This window comes from Rhincodon typus, chromosome 6 (genome assembly GCF_021869965.1).
Source record: "Rhincodon typus isolate 14 chromosome 6, sRhiTyp1.1, whole genome shotgun sequence".
Taxonomy (NCBI): domain Eukaryota; kingdom Metazoa; phylum Chordata; class Chondrichthyes; order Orectolobiformes; family Rhincodontidae; genus Rhincodon; species Rhincodon typus.
In genome coordinates this window covers 5,576,822-5,597,471 of record NC_063337.1, presented here as the reverse complement: position 1 = coordinate 5,597,471, position 20,650 = coordinate 5,576,822, and the positions used below count along the sequence as shown (strand labels likewise).

The following is a 20,650-nucleotide window of genomic DNA, read 5'->3' as shown; positions in this document are numbered from 1 at the left end:
CCCCACCCTCCATCTCTGTGAGTTGCCAATTGTGGCTTCAGTTACTTGATGAGAGACTTGAGCACAAATTGCAGGTTGAAACTGCAGTGCAGTATTGAAGGAAGTGCTGCATTGTCGAGAAGTGGCATCTTTCAGATCAGATTCTCGACAGACATCGTCCACCATCTTGGATACATAATGATTCCATGCCACTACTTTAAATGTTTATTCCTCAACCACAGTTGCTAAAGACAACAGACTATCTGGTCATTGATACATTGCTGCTTCTGGGAGCTTCCTATGCACAAATTGGTGCCTGCACTTCTGACACCAATGTCTAAGAAATAATAATTCGTTGGCTGTAAGGCCTGGAAACTGCTTAAAGGACAGTTTTTTGTTTATAAGCTTTACTTTCATGTTCTTGACATCTTGAAAGCTTTGATTAAATATAACTTGACAATTTTTCCTGGCTGTCAGCTGTTCATTTTGTGTATTTTTTTAAATTAATTTGTTATTTATGTTCAATTTACCAGAATAGATGATTTTGTGTGTCTGCTCTGTCCAAGTTTATTGAAATCTAAACCATCTCCTCAGCCTGTACTTATCTCATTCTCAACCAGATATTTATACACTTTTAAAAAAGAAACTTAGCCACATGAATCATTTTTGAGTGTCTGTCTAATTTTAAAAATCACTTAGGGTTTGAAGGGGCTTATAACCAGCTTTTGGGTCTGTTTACAGCTTCATGTTTGAGAATGAACTTCACTGTACTTGGTACTCAGATGTATTATACAAATATATTTGTGGGTGGCCTTGTTTTATTAAACTTTGCAATAACAAATGTTCCCAAAATACATCCTTGGATTTGACGTGCTTGTCCCTCGAATTTCAGCGCTCTCAACTATTCCCACTTGGTATAAATTGAGTGGAGTAATTGGATGTTCTGTAGTTTACTCTGTGGCCATACACCATGTAGTGTTTTAAGTTATGTATTCAGTCAAGTTGGAGATAATGAACTTTCACCTTGTTTGCAGCTCTTCATGCTTCAATGACTTCTCTTTGAAAGAAGTTATCATGACAAGCTAAGAACTCCACCATAAAGCATGTTGTATATGATTCCAGACATGGTGATGAAGGGTATTTGTAAATATTGGTATAATATTTGAAATATGAGATTCAAAGTGGTAGGTAGTGTTTGGCTACTTCTGTGAAGGATTCTTTTAAGGTCAGCGTATCCTTCCAGAACAGTGATTGTCTATTTTGTCACAGCTGGTGAATGCAGACCCTTATGGCAATTATGGAAAAATATTTATACCGTTGGGTTTATGATGGGTACAGTAAAAATTAGCTTTATTTTCAGCTCTCAAGAATCTAGGATAAGTAAGCTTTTCTTGGGGTAGGGAGGTAGAAAACAGTTCAGAAAACAGCTGGATTATATTTAGAAGCAGATCTAGGTTTCCTCTTAGAATGAGGATTCCAGGAATTTCAGGGAGCAAGTCGCATCAGCCGAAGGGTTTAGTTTGTGAAATGTCTAAGCCCAGAGGGCTTAGAAATCTGGTTATTGGAACTGAGAAAGTTTACGCTCTTGGATTTGTGGGATGTTCACATTAGATTTGGAAAGGACATATGTTTGCATGGTCCATGCCAAGGAAACAGACAGTGTTAAGCAGAACCCTAAAATGCTGAGATAGGAGTGTACTTTATGGACTTGAGTTTCTATAACACTTGAAAAATAGATTGAAAGTTTTTGGCGGGTCTAGGCCCGAAACGTCAGCCTCTCTGCTCCTATGATGCTGCTTGGCCTGCTGTGTTCATCCAGCCCTGCACCTTGTTGTCTTGAAAGTGTTTGGCTGTGTGTTGTGAGGTCATTCTAATTGTCCTCTCTTTAGCTTTTGTGTGATAAACCTCTGTTCGAGTGAGTCTATAATATCCATCATGCTAACTGAAGAAGCAGAAATATACAGTCTGTCCAGCCATGTTTCTATCTAGGGTCTGACTTGTCCAGTAGTACCATCAGTTGTGTTCATAACAATGACATTTCTTATTGTGCCATTGGCAGGAAAAATAGAGAATAGAAGCAAAATACTATGCTGGAAATCTGAAATAAAAAGAGAAAATGCTAAAGAAATGCAGCAGGTCTGGCGGTATCTGGAGGAGGGAGAGAGAAGCAGAATAAATGTTCTGAGTCTAACATAGCTCTTCAGAACCACATTTCTAACAATGGTAACTATGTTTCTCTCCACACATGCTGCCAAACCTGCTGAGTTTCTCCTGAATTTTCTCTTTTCTTTAAAAGGCAAGGGATCTGATTTGAACAGGTTATAATGTTGTTGCTTGCGATCACAAAGGGCTTTTTTCCTTCCTCCTGTCATCTGCTCCTTCCCTTTCTTGCCAAGTCATTGAATAGATATCAACAATTGTTTTGAAATTAAAAAAAATAAAATGGAGTAAATGCTCAGCAAGTCAGGTTGCATCTGTGGAGAGAGAAGCAGAATTCATTTTTCCGGTCATTGTCCTGAAGGTTAAGGTTGAAGGGAGAAATCTCCTTCCCTTGGCAGAGAGTTCAAAAACCAGGGGTCATTAATCCTTCTGCCACTGAGCTTGAATCAGAGGGGACACGAGGGGGGGAAAAGTGTTTTTTTTTTTTTTAATACAGATGGTGGTGGGTGTCTGGAATTTGCCAGAGTTTTTGGTGGAGTACCTGGATGTACCTTAAGTGCTGTAAGCTAACAGGGCTATGGGCTGTGTGCAGGAAGATGGGATTAGAAAGGGCATCTAGGTGTCCTTGGTCAGCATGGACAGGATGTGCCGAATGGCACCCTTTACTGCTGTATCATTTGTAGTTCAACAGCACTCAACTTTTTCCTGGAATGAAGGGTTGTTCTTGGGAATATAGGCTCAAGAGGTTGGGCCTATGTCCATTGGTTTTTAGAATAAGAGATGATCTTGCTGAAACATGTAAGATCTTGATGGGACTGGATAGGGCCAATATAGGGAGGATGCCCCTTTTGTTGGGGAGCTTTTGGGCACAGTGAATTTATTTGAGTTATTAAGGTACAGAATCCTTCTCAAATAGTGGAGGCTGGAGCTCTGAATTTATTTAAGGCTGTTAGGTATATTTTCAATAAGCAAAGGAGTCGAGGGTTGTCGGTCACAGGTGGGAAGTGGAGTTGAGACTGCAATCGGATCAGCCATGATCTTATTGACTGGAGAAGCAGGATCGATTTAACCAAATGGCTTAGTCCTGCCCTTCAGCCCTGTGTTCCAATGAAAGACCAATGCACTTTCGTTTTCCACGGATGCTTCTTGACTTGCCCAGATAATTCCAACACTTTGTGTCTTTTTCTTAAATATATATTCCTGTCCTTTTAACTCTGACCTGGCTTTAAATGTAGGCCAAGCAAATCCTGGTCCAGGTTACTCGTTTCTACCCTGCATCCCCCCCGCACCCCCCACCCCCATCCCCACCCCCTTCCATAAATTTGGGGAATTTGATCATCCTGGAGGCCAAGACTCCTTGCAGTCTGATGCAGAGAAAGATTACCCCTCATTATTTCTGGAAGTGCATGGCACTGGATTAGAAGAGATTCTTTTTGTCCTTTACATAAACCTGAAACGGGAGGCGATGGCCTAGAGGTATTATCACTGGACTGTTAATCTGTAGACTCAACATTCTGGGGACCTGGGTTCAAATCCCACCACGGCAGATGGTGGAATTTGAATTCAATAAAATATCTGGAATTAAGAATCTAATGATGACCATGAATATATTGTCGATTGTCAGGAAAAAAAAAACATCTGGTTCACTAATGTTTTTTAGGGAAGGAAGCTGCCATCCTCACCTGGTCTGGTCTAGTCTATGTGACTCCAGACCCACAGCAGTGGTTGACTCTGAACTGCCCTCTGGACAGTTAGGGATGGATAGTTATAGACTCGCTTGAACAAAGGTTTATTATTCCCATTAATGAATATTTAAAAAAAAAAAAATTATTTAAAAAAATGCATTCAAAAGAAGGTTACCTGTCTTTATAGTCTGTCTGTTGTCTTATCCAGAAGTTGTAAGACTACAACTAATTAGTTCTAATTTGTTGGAGACTTTTGAACTAAGAATATTAGAAGATGTTGGATGCCAAGAGCTGATTGAGTGCAATTGTTGGAAATCGCGAAGGGTAAATGAAGAAAAACTGTTTCCAGCAGCTGTAAAGTGTTGGTAACTGGACTTCATGCATTTAAGTTGATCAAGAAGTGAGGCAGCAAGATGGAAAACATTTTTATAGGATGAATGGTTCACATTTGGAATGCACTGCTTGGTGGTGAGGCAGAGACAAATTCTTTGTTTTCAAAATAAACTTGAACGAATAATTCATGGGGAAGAAAGCTTGGTGAGATGAGGAAGAACAGGTTAGTTGTGCGAATGAGCTTGCTGCATGAAACAGCTGATGCAGGAGCAGTGCTTCAAATGGTCTTTCTGTGCACTGCTGTTTCATAATTCTGAAATAAACCCACACTGAGTGTAAATTGATTATGGACGACTTGTCTATGCCCTTGTTATTTTAAAAGAAAATTCTGCAGTCAAGTCTATCAATTTGTTTGGTAAACTGCACTACTAATTTATTGAAACTGAAGTTTTTACAAGCTGTATTTGCTGTCAAAAACATGAAGTGAAGGTGTGGTAACTTTTTGACAGTCGGTGTGCTATGTTTCTTTTCACTAAAACTGATAGCTCACGCTTTGGCTGCTGAATATTTTTCACTTTTCAAAATGTGGATGCAATTTCATTGTTTAAACAGCCAATTAAAAACATCCATTTCTTGTTTTTTGAACGTGCTGTCAGTTCCATGTATTCATCGAACCGTAAAATCATAGAATCCCTACAGTGTGGAAACAGGCCATTCAGCCCATTGAGTCACACTGACCCTCCAAAGAGCATCCCACCCAAACTTGCCCACTTACCTTATCCCTGTATTTCCCACGTTGAACCCACCTAGCCTGCACATCCCTAGACATGATAGGCAATTTAGCGTGGCCAATCCACCTAACCTGCACGTCCTTGGATTATCAGAGGAAACTGGAGCACCCAGAGGAAGCCCACGCAGACACAGAATGTGCAAACTCCACAGAAGCAGTTGCCCAAGGGTGGAATCAAACCCTGGTCCCTGGTGCTGTGAGGCAGCAGTACTAACTACTGAGGCACTGTGCCATATTTGTGCTGCCCTGTGTAACAATTCAAAAAAGTCCAGGTGTTTAGGATGACTAAAAGAATTGGTAGAATAGTTGTATGGAACAATGCTTCCCAAACTTTTCCCGCTGTGACCTATTTTGAGGCTTGGAAATTATTGCAGTACCTCTGAGTGGTTGGGGATGTGGGGTCAGAGAAAGAGAGATGAAAGGTGTGGAGCAGAAAACATAGGAGAGCAGTGAGGGAGAGGTCAGCCATTGCTGTCTCAGAATATGCAATCCCAAACTTGTGGCTCATGACTCTGCTTGGGTCCCAACTCCCACTTTGGTGACAGAAGCTATTTACTCTGGTGAGGGGACATAATTTAAAAAGTCTCTCCCTCTCTCCCTGTCTCTGAAAAACTCTGGATGCTTTTGCCCAGTGATTTTTGCAAAGGTGGCAATGGTTAGAGCCAAGCCTGTAGATGGTATGCAGATACAAAGCAGCTATGATGGCATGGTACAATGTATTTGAAGGGCTAGAGGCTACTGCTGTTCCAATGTATTAGCCTAGAAATCAAGGATCTGATACTATGCTTTGGCAGCTGATTGTGTATACCTCTGTAATCCTCAAAAGCGATATCACCAGGTCTGCAAACCCCAGCGTTACCTTGCCTGTGGTATATCTGCTTTTCCAACGATTAGGTTCCGAACTATGCAGTGTTAATCTTGACATTCTAGGAATAAACCATTGGCTTGAAAGTTTCTAATTTCTTTATTCCATCTTCTACCTACTCCCTTGCTGCATGTGGTTCAGTCAGCCACCTGAGGTCGGTCTGGCTATCCTGGCACAGCTTTGCATGTGTGACTTATTTTTCCCTTGCTGAGCTAATGTTCCATCAATTGTGTGAGCACCAGCCCCCAACAACTGGTGAAACTCGTACATCGGTTGTCAACTGATATTGGAATTACAATCCAATAAGAGACCTGTAACCTATTCAGCTGAGTGCCTAGCTAACTGAATCACTTCGAAATGTGCACGGATGTTATAAATGATTCTTAGCAAAAGTTAGGCAAACACCCAAAGTTCTGTGAATTTTTGTTAGGGATTTACTTTGAAGTGAACTTGCGATGAAGTTGAAAGTAAGGATCAAAGACAACGTTGTTGGAAATGCTCAGCAGGTCTGGCAGCATGTGTGAAGAAAAAAATCAGTTAACGTTTCTTGTCACCGGACCCGAAACATTGACACTGAATTTTTTCTTCTGAGTTTTTCCGGCAACTTTGTCTTTGTTCCTGATTTACAGGATCTGCAGTTCTTTCAGTTTTGAAAGTAAGGACGTTGAGGCTTCACCAGCATTCAGCACTAAGGCCTCCCTTGGGTTACTCCTGATGGTTAGTTGGCAGAAGTAGAGTCTAGTTGATTTGGTATTGACATTTTCTTGTCATCTTTCACATGTTTAATGTCATCATACATGTGAAAACCATTGATCCAGATGATGCATAATACTTTTAATGTACTAATGTTCTATTTGGGTTGTTTGCAAAGTAAAAGTACGGCTTATGCTGCATAGCTTTAGGATACAGCAGCATTAATGGATATTTGTACCTGACATGCAGCATATTATGGACAGACTAAAAGGTAAATCCTCCTCATTGCTGTGTAACCCTTTACTTCATCATTATGCCCTCTGGTCCTAGACACTCACTTTACAAGAGGAAAACAACCTCTCTGTATCCACCCTGACAATGTGCAAAGAATCTTGTATGCTTCAATAAGGTTATTGTTCTAAATTGTTCTCACGGTTCTAAGTTCCAATGACTGCAGACCCAACCTACTGAAGCTGTCTTCCATAAGACAGTCCCTCCATACCTGGTGATATTAAGAACTGCCGATGCTGGAGTCAGATAAGTGTGGAGCTGGATGCTGCCTGACCTGCTGTGTTTCTCCAGCTCCACACTGTTATCCCTTCATACCTGGTATCAGCTTAGTGAACATTCGCTGGACTGCCTCCAATGCTAGTGAATTATTCCTTGGATAAGGGGCCTGATTAGTACCTTTGTATAGGTTTAGCAAGACTTAGTAATATTTTTATACTCCAAGTCCCTTTGCTATAAAGGCCAACGTTCCATTTACCTTCTGTGTTACCTGCTGAACTTGGATCCATGAGGACTCCCAAATCCCTTTTGAAATAAGCGTGTAATACACTGGCAATTTTCAAATCCTTTTCAGGCTTTTCTGGACCTAAAAGTTTTTGAAAGATTGCTACCAGTGAATCTGCTATCCCTGTTGCTACTTGTACTAACATAGGATGCAACTAACGGGTCCAGGGGACAAATTGGCCTTCAGCCCCATTAGTTATTTTCATACTTTATGCTTTGGTAATTGTTTATTTCCTCCCCCCTCCTTTCGCCCCTTGATTATTTAGCTTTTTTGGAATGTTCTTGATGTCCTCTACTGTGAAGACCAATGCAAAGTTATTCAACTCCTCTGCCATTTGAAAGTCCCCTTATTATTGTTCCAGCCTCTTTGCCTAAGGGGCTGATGCACGTTTTGGCCCCACCTTTTTTATACAGAGATGTAAAGAAGCTCTTGTCTATTTTTGTATTACTTGCTTGTTTGCTAGTCAGTATTTTTTACACCCTCTTTATTATGACTGGCTTTTAAAACTTCCCAGTCCTCTGGCTTACCACTAATGTTTTTCCATATTGCACGCTTTTTTTAAAAGCATTTGATATTGTCATTGACTTTCTTGGATAACTGTTAGTCTCTTCCTAGAATACTACTTCCTCATTGGGATATATCTTTGTGTCATGAACCATTTAATTAAATGTTCATCAAATGTCAATGATCTTCAACTGTCTTTTCTGCTCAACTCCTTTTCCAGTCTACTCTAGCCAACTCTGCCCTCATCCTTATGTAATTACCCATATTTGAGTTCAGCGCAGTTGTTTCCAACTTGCTGTCAAACTGAACATTAAATTCTACCATGTTATGGTCGCTGTTCCCAAGGTTTTGATCCTGATGTGTTGCTAAAATCGTGGAGTGATACAAGTGTTCTGAATTTAATTAAATGTTGTGACGTTCTCTTGTCCTTCTTATTTTGAAAATTAGTTTCATTGTGTGATAACTAGTGCAAAGAGGGGAGTGACAGAAGTGAAATGTGGAGTACAGTATAAGTTGTACTCTTTGCATTGCTGCAAGTGTAATGTTAATTCCACTTGGGGGGGGGGGGGGGGAAAATAGGGAAAAAAAAATTGGACTTTGCAGTTTAATTTCCAAGCCATTTCTCATTTGGAATTTGGTGTTGAATTGGACTTAAATTTGAGAATACTTTTGAAATGATTGCGTGTTCTTGTTTGCTCTTGTACTTGAATTTACTGTGAATGATTTCCATAGCTTCCCCTGGAAAACCTCACTAAAGGAAATTTCACTGCACTTTTCTAAAAAAAAAAAAAGTGTTTCTATTCCCACTCGGGTTCCAAAACCTAAGTCAAAAGTCTGCATTGATCTATAAAAAAAGAAACTGAAGAACAGTTGTTGGAGACATTAACTAACCAGACTTGAGTATGATTTCTCATGGATAACTCATCATCCCACTCTAAGATGAAGAGCATCAAACCTTCTCTTTCCACAGACGAAATACAGATGTCCTATCATGAATTTGACCAAAAAATTAGAATTTGCTTGAGAATTATGGTTCAGTTGCACAATATTTGAAGATTATAATTTATATAACTGAAACGATATACAATTTTGACACAACCTTATTCTGTACATTAGACGATGACAATACTATGCATGTTTTCTTGAGTTAAATACTCCAGGGTACAAATGCCATTTAAATTAAAAGATACGTGAATAAAATAGACATGTCCAGAATGTGGTCACTGATCTATTACATTTTCCCCATTTTTGTAAACGAATAAACACTGATCATTGTGGAAATCACTTTTTTAAATTGGAGCATAGTCAGAGCTATAATTTTGGAATCTGGATTCCAACCAACTCACTCACTCATTCCGTTGTGTGGTTTTGACCAGGAAGCTTTTTCCCAGAGTGGGGGACTCAATTACTAGGAGTCACAATTTCAAGGTGAGGGGAAAAGTTTAAGGGAGATATGCGTGGAAAGTTCTTTACGCAGAGGGTATTGGCTGCCTGGAACACGTTGCCAGCGGAGGTGGTAGAGGCGGGCACGATAGCGTCATTTAAGATGTATCTAGACAGATACATGAATGGGCAGGGAGCAGAGGGATACAGATCCTTGGAAAATAGGTGACAAGTTTAGCTATAGGATCTGGATCAGCGCAGGCTTGGAGGGCCGAAGGGCCTGTTTCTGTGCTGTAATTTTCTTTGTTCAGTGCTTTGATTTCTACTTGAGTTTCAAGTGTTCTTCTTGCAGGTGCTTTTTCTTTGAAAGAGAAAACTGACTGCTTCAGTTAAGCAAGACTCATTTCTATTTACAGCAGCTACTTTTTAAAGGATACAGTAGAGGCAGGTTTTCTCATCAATCAATTGAGATTACAATGTCAAGATTTGAGTGGGAAGCATTTGCTTTGGGTAAAGCACAGAATGGTCAGAAGGAGAGAAGTTGCGTGCAGGTGATGTCTGTTCTAGATGAAATTTCTCTTGGGGAAAGCACTGACAAAATACTGGCTTAGAGAAACAACAGTTCTAACAAAAATAGTGGTAATAAAAAAAGTACCTGGAAAAGATGATATGACTCTAGTCTTAACCGTGGAAGTCTGGGTTATGTGGAGTGTTGAACAGTTTGTCACTTGAAACCTGAGAATGCATCCTTTTTTTGCCGTTTGCTTATTTAAAATAAATACAGAGCTGTGAACATTTGGATCAGCTTTATGGATTCCAGTGTAGATGTTGCCAGATTTCACAATGACGTTCTTGTAAAAGGATTAACGATTGACTCCATAAATGGCTTATTTGGAAATCTGCGCCAGAGTGCAAGTAGGTGTTGTGTGCTGAAGCTGGAATTATAGAAACATGCAGCACCAGGGAAGACCACTATGCCCTCTGAGTCTGGTCTTTGACAGTTAGTGCCACTAACTGCTGTTCTCCCTCTACCTACAGTGTTATTTTTTTTTCCAGTATTTATCCATATACTCTTTGAAGGCGACTACTGAATCTACATCACCTGGCATACATTATACACAAAGGGAAAACAAAGTGACTCACAAGGGAATTTGTTTCCCTTTGCCTAAAGGAAAGCATTCTGCTTATATATAGTGAATGTAACAAGGTCAGCCAGGTGAACATCATAGCATATGAGTTCCCTGATTAGGGCTATTAAACTGGTACAATCAGTGAGCCCTGGCCGATTAATGCTCCTGTTTATACCAGAGGTTCTACTCACTCAAAGCTGGTTCTGAGGAAGCTGGATCGGTGTCAAGGACTCTTCGTGTAAATAAAGAGTGACTTGGTGATGGGATACTGGTCTCTGTAGAGTTGTCAGTGGCAACGAGAAAGCATGCTCGTGAAGAAAATCACTCCACAGTCTGCTGAGTTGGGGTAAGCATTTCTGGCACCAAGCCGTTATTTGGGAGGCTGGACTTGTTTGAATCTGCCGTTGAAGACTGGATCCCAGTATGTGGAAAGAACATGTTATTTTTTCTGGGCAAATGACATTGGGGCAGCTGAAAGGCAACAAGTAATTCTCCTGACAGCTTGTGGGCTCCTGGCTTTTTTGGTTGTTCAGAGCCTAACTTTCCCTGAGGTACCAGATTCTAAAACCTTTCTCAAATTGATGAATTCAATTGGATTTAGTTAAGGAATATTAAAACCCTATGCCTCATCGAATTCTGAGATGCTGTCAGTTTTACTCAGCAATTTGAGAATTAGGGGAATCCATATCAGGATTTTTGAGTGGTTAAGATGACTGGCAGAGGCATGTGATTTTGCTTTAACCCTTAATGAGATGCTGAGAGACTGTATTTGGGATTAATGATGTGACCATGCAGAAGCATTGAATACCTGAAACCCTACTGGACTTCAGACAGTCAATAGAACTGGTTTTATCATTGAAAAATGCAGCGAGTAGAATACACGAGCCGCAGGATATTCCGATGGAAGTGGATGTCCTCGCCAGTACGACTGAGGTTAGGGAACTTGCGTGAAGGCAGTTATTTAGCCTTACTCTGGATATATCCTAAACAGAGCAACTCTTGGCCTTTGGCTGTGGGCTGACCTAAACGAAGCCAAGCCTCGGCCAAAGGGTTAAAATTTTCTTCAGGATTCAGGCCAGCAAGCCATTGCAGTTGCTGCTGGTATGCAGACTCAAGACAGCAGGAGTCCCACTAGACCTAAATGGGGTAAGAGAACTCGTAGGCTGGTATCCAGGAGAGTACACACCCTGGAAAATCCACCTACTTCTGGTTTAGAACAGTTAAATTGCTTAGCAACATCCAAATCAGAACCAATCAAAATAAATGTCTGGCTAAACGGTCACCCAGTTCTAATGGCGGCCGATACCAGCACAGCCATTTCAGTGATCGCAGAACCAGTCTTCAACAAAATTCACTCTGGACTTCAACTTTATAAGTTTGTGTAAGACCTCAGCGAGACTGAGAACCTATTCTGGGAAGCCTTGATGTATTAAGGGTACAACTTTTTGGTTCTGGTCTCTTATGGGAAGTGGCTGGATCAGTTACCACTGGTTGTAGTAAAAGGATCGAGCCCGAGCTTGATGGGGTGAAATTGGTTGAGAAAGCTTCACCTTCATTAGCTCAACATTTTTCATGTAGAAAATGGCTGCCTGATTGAAATCCTAATTAAATACTCAGAGGGTTCTCAGCAAGGTCTAGGGACTATCAAGGGAGCCAAGGCCACCTAGTATGTTGACCAGGAAGCAAGTCCATGATTCTACAAGGCCTGTCGAGTGCCATTTGCCTTGCGTGCAAAAGTAGAGGCAGAAATCAGAAGGTTGGAAAGTGAAGGAATCACTGACTACTGACAATCTGCACCACTCCCTACCAGCACTCACCTATCATCATCGTACCTCCCCTCTCCTCTCTCTTTATTTCGCAGCTCCCTTCCCCCTCCCCATTTCTGAAGAAGGGTCTTGACCCAAAATATCAACTTTCCTGGTTCCCTGATGCTGCCTGGCCTGTTGTGTTCTTCCAGCTCCACACATTGTTGTCTCTGATTCCAGCATTTGCGGTTCTTGCTATCTCTGAATCATCAAATCAGTCCATTTTGTGGAATGGGTAACACTGGTCATAATGATTATCAAGTCCAACAGGTCAGTTTGCCTTTTGTGGGGATTTTAAACACAGTAAGCTGTTTTTTGCAGCTGGGTAAATACCCAATCCCTCAGAGGATTTAACTGCAAAGCTGGTAGGAAGGGGCTGTCCATTACAAAGCTGGACACAAGCCATGCCTAGTTGGATTTGCAGTTAAATGAGGATCCCCGGAAGTATGCTGCAGCTAATACCCCCTAAGGGTTTGTACCCCCAGTGTACAAAACTGCCATCTGGAGTATTGTCAGCCTGTGCAATTTTTACCATGCAATGGAGAACATTTTACAAGATCTACCAGGTTTCCATTTATCCACATTGCTAATAACCAGTAAGACCAATAAAGAGCACCTGGAGAACTTGGACATACTCCTTAGATGTGTTTCCCAGGTGGGCATGCGCCTTAGGAAAAAAATCCGTGTTCCAGGCACCCCAAGTGACCTACTTGAGCTACAGAGCTGACAAGACCAGTTTATATCCATTGGAAGATAATGAGGGCAATCAAAGATGCCCTGCCTCCCACATTGGTACCAGAGCTTAGGTCTTTCCTTGGGCTGGTGAATTATTATGGAAAGCCCATATGTAGCCTGGCCTCCATCCTGGCACCTTTGCATGAACCCCTTAAAAAGGGGTCAGCCTTGGAAATGGCCACGTAGCTAAACCATAGATTTCAGAGAAATGAAGAAACAGCGGTCATCCTCTAAGGTGTTGGTACACTGTGATCCCAAGTGAGATCTGGTACTGACATGCGATGCCCTTCAGTATGGCATTGGGGTAGTATTAGTTGATAGGTGGCCCAATGGAGAGGAGCACCTAATAGTGTATGCAACCAAGACTTTGGCTAATGCAGAGTGCAAATACACCCCGATAGATGAGGAAAGTTTATTGGTCATATTTGGAATGAGGAAGTTCCACCTATACCTTTTACAGACTTAAATTTCTAATAATCCCACAAACCTGCTAGGCCAACTTAGAGGACAACTCAGTGGTGGGCTCCACCGCTAAGTGCGTATAATTACAAGTCAGAACACTGCCCGGAAGGCTAAGTATCAAACGTGGATGCATTGAGCTGTCTCTCACTAGCAGAAAAACCACCATTGCTACCACCTTTGGAAGAATCCATAGTTGTTTAAAATTTTTGGACATGACAGCTGTAAACAAGGGAGACAGTTCACTTCAGGGGACTAAGTTAGGTGTAGGGTCCACAGGAATCAGGTCCAGTGATTATATCAAGATCGGGTGGGTGCAAAAGTCCTGAACGAGCACACGGTCCATCTGAAAGCTGCAAGCTCTGTGTGCCCCCGGCTCCTCGACTGCCTTTCTGACTGTTCCTGAATCCGTGGGCCGTCCCTCTCAAGCGTTGAAGATACCTCAGAATCTGAGATGGACTCAGCTGATGTCACTGCCTCAACACTTTTGCTGCCTGAAGAGGAGAATGAGTTTTCAACCAAAACCCTCCAGGCGCATGAGGTGAGCTACTGTGCATTACACACCACTCGGATCAGAGGCTAAGTTGGAGGAACCCCTGACCTGTTGTTAAAATGCCCTAGGAGACGCTACAAAAAAAAAACAGCCTCTGTCCTCTGACTCGGTTACTAGCGGGGGTTGTGGTGTGAATCTAGAGGTTGTAATTAGGTCAGCAAGCTGGATCTTAGAGAATGAGTTCCCTAATTGGGACAGTTAAACTGCTCCAATTAGGGAGCTGTGGCTGCCAGATATAAACGGGAGTGTCAGAGGTTTTGTTCACTCTGAAAGCTGGCTCTGGTGGAGATGGATCGGTGTCAATGACTCTCGGCGTGATTCGGTGACGGGATACTGGCCTCTGGAGTTATTTGACTGCTCACAATTAGTTTTGTGTCCGGAACTAAACTAGGCCAGTCTGAGCTGTAGGACAGCTGGGAAACTGTAGAGACAATCCTGGAAATGTCAGAGTTGAGAGGGATTTGTGTACTGGCAGGAAAAGAGTTTTACAGCACAATTTTTTTTCCTCAATGGACTCAAAAGAATGCATGCCTATATGAAATGGTCATGTATAGAGAAGGAAGCACCTGAAAATTGGCAAATAATTTAAGGTTGATTTCACTAAGGGGAGTACAACACAGCAATAATTCTTTGTTCCATTACAAAAATGGTTATAATTAAATCAGAGGGGTGGGGTTGGGGAAGTTTACACAAGGCAAGCATGTGCACTTTCAAGTGGATCATTTACAAAACACCATGAGCAAAAAAATTCAGGTGTTGAGTTTAATCTGAAGGAGGTGGCAATAGTGGAGTCATGGGGATAAACATGACAGGAAGATGGTTTTTGAATATCACTTTAACCTACAAGACAACAGTAGTAGTATTTCCTACAGTGTGGAAGCAGGCCATTCAGCCCTTTGAGTCCACATCTCGCCTTCGGAGAGCATTTCACCCAGACTCTTCCCTCCACACGCCACCCCCCATCCCCCCACTAGGAAAATGTGCAAACTCTGCAGACAGTAGCCTGACTGTGGATTTGAGCCCAGGTCTCTGGTGTCACGATGCAGCAGTGCTAGCCATTGTACCGCTCCGAAAAGGTGTTTTGTAACTTCAAGCTGTGAGATTGTAACAGTTGGAAGGACTGTTGCCTTGGTCATTTGGAAAACGACAACTGTAGTAGTGGGAGAATTACCTACCCTGTAAGACGATTACTCCTGTATTACTGATTTATACCAATCATGAGGTACCCAGCAACAGTTTTAAAATTGACCACAAATCTGTCTTGCAGATTGGGGACAAATTCTGAAGAGTCATATCAGATTCAAAACTAACTGTTTCTCCACAAACGTGCAGGCTATTTCATCATTTTCTACTTTTATTTAAGATGTCTAGCATCTGCAGTTTTTGTTTGTGTTAGGAAGTGTGCTTCAATATTGATGTTTTATAGAACTGTTGTAAAATAAAAAGTTTGTTTCTCCTTTTTATTCTGTAGAACGAAATTGTAGTTAGTTATTATAATCCAGTTATAACGTGGTACCCGCTGAGATTCTCCAGTATTTGTTTATATTTCAAATTTCCATATCCTCAGTGTTTTGTATTTTATTTGGCTGTATAGCGTCATTACTCAATTGACTCAATGAAGGATTTGTTTTTTTATTATTCATTCGTGGGATGAGGGCTAGGCCAGCATTTATTGCCTATCTCTAATTGCCCAGAGGCCAGTTGAGAGTCAGCCACATTGCTGTGGGTCTGGGGTCACATGTAGGCCAGACCAGGTAAAGGATGGTGGCTTCCTTCCCTAAAGGACATTAGTGAACCAGGTGTGTTTTTCCAACATTCGACAATGGATTCATGGTCATCATTAGACCCTCAATTTCAGATATTAATTGAATTCAAATTCCATCATCTGCCATGGCGGGATTTGAACCCAGGTCCCCGGAACATTATCTGGGTTTCTGGATTAACAGTCCAGTGAAACTATCGCTAGGTCATTGCCTCCCTGTGTAACACTTATCAAGCCCTATTTCAAAACTGGATGGTGATCTATGTCTGTTTAAGAGCATAAAGCAACTTTAACAATTTAATGAGAATGTAGAAGATTGAAAGAATTGTTCGACCAAACAGATCATCATGAGCGAAATGTATTTTCAAGTGGGGTAAAAGCAGAAAATATTGAAAATACCCAGGCTGGATAGGCAGAGAAATGGAATTAATACTTGATTTCAGTAAAGCATTCTCTACAGATGCTGCCAGATGTGTTGGCTGTTTCCAGCATTTGTGTTTAATTTACAGCATTTTTCATGTATGTTTTTGAAGTGTGCTATATTATTGATTCTGTAGAATTTGTCTTCTGCATTGCTAAGTTGTGGTTAATTATTCGAATACAATTATATCCTGGTACCTGAATCGTAATTTTATAGCAAAGCATCTTGTCCTTTTGTGGATTAAATTATTTCCAAAAAGTACTGAATTTCCCATTTAATGCTTATGTTAGCTCATCTTAGAGGCTTGCACTTCCTATAGGTTAATCATTTAAATGTTTAAGTCACAGTTCAATATTTGAACACGCAGGCTCCCCACACTGGCACCTCAAGGTATGAGTGCTGCATTGTTAGTTATGCTACTTTTGCTGCGTTAAACTGAGAATTTTATTTCCAGAAAGTTAAAGCTATTAAAATTTCCATACAGTTTGAGGTTCAAGCCTTTTGTTGTCCTGTCCAGCATTCCTCCTCATCCAACCATGTAACCACATTAACCAATCATCATGTTACTTTTAATCAGATATGATACTATGTAATAGCTTTATAATAATCCATAGTTCATGACTATTACAAGCAGTGGTGTAAAAGGTAATGCATTGACTGGAAACCTTAACTCTCAGTTTTGAAACCTGGATGAAAGTTGGGCCATCTTCAGGGTAGTGCAGAGTTTCTGATTCCGGAATGGTTAGTGGGGAGCCAATGTGTTTCGCAACTGTTTTGCATGACAGTTAGTATGGGTGGGATGGAATCAACACTGTTCTCCACTTCTAAAGTGATTTATAGTATTTAACTCTGATTTAGACCTTATTTAGATCAGGAGTATTTCCCTAATAACTTTAGTCTATTTGAATTCAACCTAGTCAATGCCGCAAATGCTTACTCTCTAGAGTTCAAATCACCACCCTGCAGCAGATAATGCGTCCCAAGAGTGTTGCTTTCCTCCAAATAGCCTGCTTAGTTTCAATAAGCTTCAGCTATGTTGTAAAAATCCCAAATAATCTCAGGATCTGTGATTTCTGTCTCTGGGACATGTGCTTCCCTGTTTAAGAAGAGTAGGGTTCATTTCCATTGTGACAGTAAAAACTTAAATCAGACAATGTACTAATTATACGATTTTGCTTACAAAAAATAACAATATACTTTTGAAGTGAATAACTAAACCACTGTGCCAAAAACTAACAAATGATGTGCTACCAAATCAAATAGAATCCAGTTTGATGTTACTCACAACTATGGAAAAACATCAAGGAATATTTAGGAATCTCTAGTAATATAAAAACAGAATATCCGTCAACATTTTAAGTTTTATCGTCAAGCCAGTAAGAAGTCATCTCGTGGGAGAAAATATCTTAGGGATAAATACTACTGTTGCCAGTGAACTCTCTTTATTGCCCCATAGCAACCCACCATCACCCCTACCATGCCTACTTCACCAAATTCCAATCTTTCTATCTGGTTACATTTCGGTTTGTACCTGATGTTTCAAATTATCATTTGCGATAGAAAAAATGTATTGGCAACTTGCTGTTCAATGGAAATAGCTTGCCTTTTTCCATTCAACAAGGGAATTTTTGAAGAGAGGGGCGAGTGGGAGCTGGCTAGCTGCTGTTGGAGTCTTTCCTGTACCTCCACATGGGAGAGGGGGAGAGGGACACTAGGAGCAAGAGAGTGAGACAGATAAAAATCGAAAGAACTGCAGATGCTGCAAGTCGGGAACAAAAACAAAGTTTCTGGAAAAGCTCAGCAGGTCTGGCAGCATCTGTAGAGGAGAAAACAGAGTTAACGTTTCTGGTCTGGTGACCCTTCTTCAGAACTGTGGGTGGCTGGAAAAACTTCAGTTCGATAATTTTAGGGCCTAAACTCTCCCATGTCCCAGCCCCCTACCCCACACACCAGGCCTTGTTACCATAGCCTGCCATTACACACTACCTGTTATTAGTCATCATTAACAATTATTCACCCTCCCAGCCTGATCGTTATCAACTCTTCGTCTGTCAACTGTTGTTCTCTTTAGGCTCTACCCTATCGTTTACTCCCTACCCCATCCCCCTCCCCTTTTCTTTTTGTATATAAACTGACACACAGGGAGAATGTGCAAACTCCACACACTGTGGCCCAAGGGTGGAATTGAACCCGGGTCCCTGGCGCTGTGAGGCAGCAGTGCTAACCACTGAGCCACCATGCTGCCCCATGTTTCTCTGCTGCACTGGCCCTATGCGAGCCAAGCACACCTGGTCAGAACTCAGTCTAGACATTTATTTTTAAGCATTGTCTCCTCGTTCAGAGCCCATCAGCTCCATTGTCTCTGCTTTTGTTTTCAGGGTTCTGGGAAAAGTCAGCATTCCATACAGTTCACAATGTGTTTCGGTAAACATGGCTTTTAAAACTGCAGCCTTCTCTTTGTAGAGTCTCCTTGGTTAAAATTGTATTTTCCCTTTTTATTTAGGCAACAGTCCAAAAATGAAGGAAATAGAGATGTAATCTAAAGTATTCTTGCTTTTGATGTTCTATTTAAGAAAGCCAGTTGGTAAAGGATTGAACTAGAGCCAGCCTTTGCACACGATCCACTACAAGCATACTGTCCCTGTCCTAACAACAGCAACTTTAGAATCTGTGATTTTTTTTTTAAATGGAGCTCGAGAGAGAATTTTCACGTCAACCTGTTGGGGATGTTATTGCATACCTCTGGAGCTGATGGGACTTGAACCTAGGCCTCCTTGTCCAGAGGTAGAGATGCTACCGCTGCATTTCCAGAGCCCGTAAAAGGCAGGAATGCACAGTACATGCTCTGTTCATTTCAACTTGCAGCAATTTTTAATCAACCTGTTCAAGGATGTTATGACATCTCAATACCAAAGTCTGAGGGACTCAGAAAAACCCCCCCACCTCCCAATTTAGATTCTCTGATCAATCTGTTCAGAGGCGTCATTACTCACTTCTCGAGCAAGTGGGACTTGAGCCTAGGACTCCTGGCTCAGAGGTAGGGACATTACCATTGCATCGCAAGAGATGTCTCAAGTTCCCCCCATCCTCCCCACACCCTTAATGCCCCCCACTTGTACGCAATGAAGCACTATTAACATAGTTAACTTTTGAATGGTGGTTACCCTAACAAGGTAGTAAATCTATATTTTTGAAAATTTGTGTAGTTTCTCAATGCTGAATTCACTATTGACTAGTTGTGTTTTTTTCTCTGCTTGAAGCTAAGGATGAAGGAAGCATTGCTGTTGCCTTGGGCTACACAGCCCATCTGGTGCTCATGATTTCCTGTTTCCTGCAAGTACCACTCAGGTATCCTATCATCCAGAAGGGGTCCCGGTCCACAATCAGGGACAACATCACCGACAAGCTTTCTGAGAAGGAGAGAGAGTAAGTAGATGTCACTTGTAATTAATTCTACGATTTAAGTGAAAGGGCAGAAAACTTGAAATGTTTTGGAAAAGAGTAGATCTCTACTTTTGCTTGCTTAACTATATTCCCTGTGTTTATAAGTTTAATCCTAGATGAATAACTAAGTAAGTCAGTATCAAATGTGAAGTGCTTTTGCTAGTCTGAAAACTGGCACCTGTTTAAAACTGTGGCATGTTTAAAACAGTATGCTGGATAAATGGCAGTGAGTTAAAGAGCTATCATTTAGTCATGTGTTCCAGTGTGATCATGAGCAATGAGAGTAGATTTAAGAAAGAGCTGCATGGATAACAATTGCAGGTGACGTTCTACATATTATGGCGTAGCAGTTCACATTTCAACTTCTACTGTAGAGTAGCAACATGTCTTATCTAAATATTTTAGACCCACTATTGATATTTCAGCTGAAAACACACAGCATCAAGTGAGGTTTAAAATATCCGTCAATAAAAATGTGTTCGTCAATAAAAATGTGTTCGATACTAAGCGGTGTGTGGTGGTTGAAATGACGCTGCTGCCACTTAGCCAAACTTTATCTCCTCTTGATTATTATGCTAATATTCAGACTGAGAACTTCATGGAGAAAGTTGTAGCTAAGTAACTAATGCTACATTGATTATTTCTTGTAAAAAGAAGTGGAAGTGTAGCATAACACAGACATCTAACCGATCAACAGCAGACGGTCTAATCAGATAATCAGTAATGAAAGGGGATCAAATATCCTGATCAAAAATGCTTTGTATTGGTAGAAAGCATTTTCAATGTGTTGGGTGAGAAATTCAACGTTGAATGTTTTTATTAGGAAGCATTTGCAGTGACAATGTAACATTTCTTGTGAAATTTGTTTCAATAATTAAGTAGCACTTGTGGTCACCTGAATGGACCCAAGATACCAGTGCAAACTTGTTGCTGTTTAGGGCAGTTGGTGTTTCCTTTGTGTGAGAGAAGTCCTATGTAAATGCCAGGCTAAACACAGGTACAAGCAACAACAAGTCAGTCACCACCAATAACAAAACAGGACGTTGAAACTAGTCATGAACTGTCATGTTAAAGAACAGAAATTGCTGCAACCAAAATCTAATTTTTGAAAATAAGATCAGTATTTTCTAGCATTGTGAGAGGTGTTTTTGGCTAT

The 20,650-nt window shown here is 41.1% G+C and overlaps 1 protein-coding gene across 1 annotated transcript in view; it reads left to right on the top strand.

Moving 5' to 3' along the window:
* Positions 1 to 20,650, top strand: part of uvrag (UV radiation resistance associated gene) — a 242,413-nt gene that overhangs the window by 113,821 nt on the left and 107,942 nt on the right. The window contains exon 9 of the mRNA XM_048598464.1: positions 19,311 to 19,476. Within this exon, the coding sequence (XP_048454421.1) occupies positions 19,311 to 19,476 (166 nt within the window). The remainder of the gene's footprint in view (positions 1 to 19,310; positions 19,477 to 20,650) is intronic.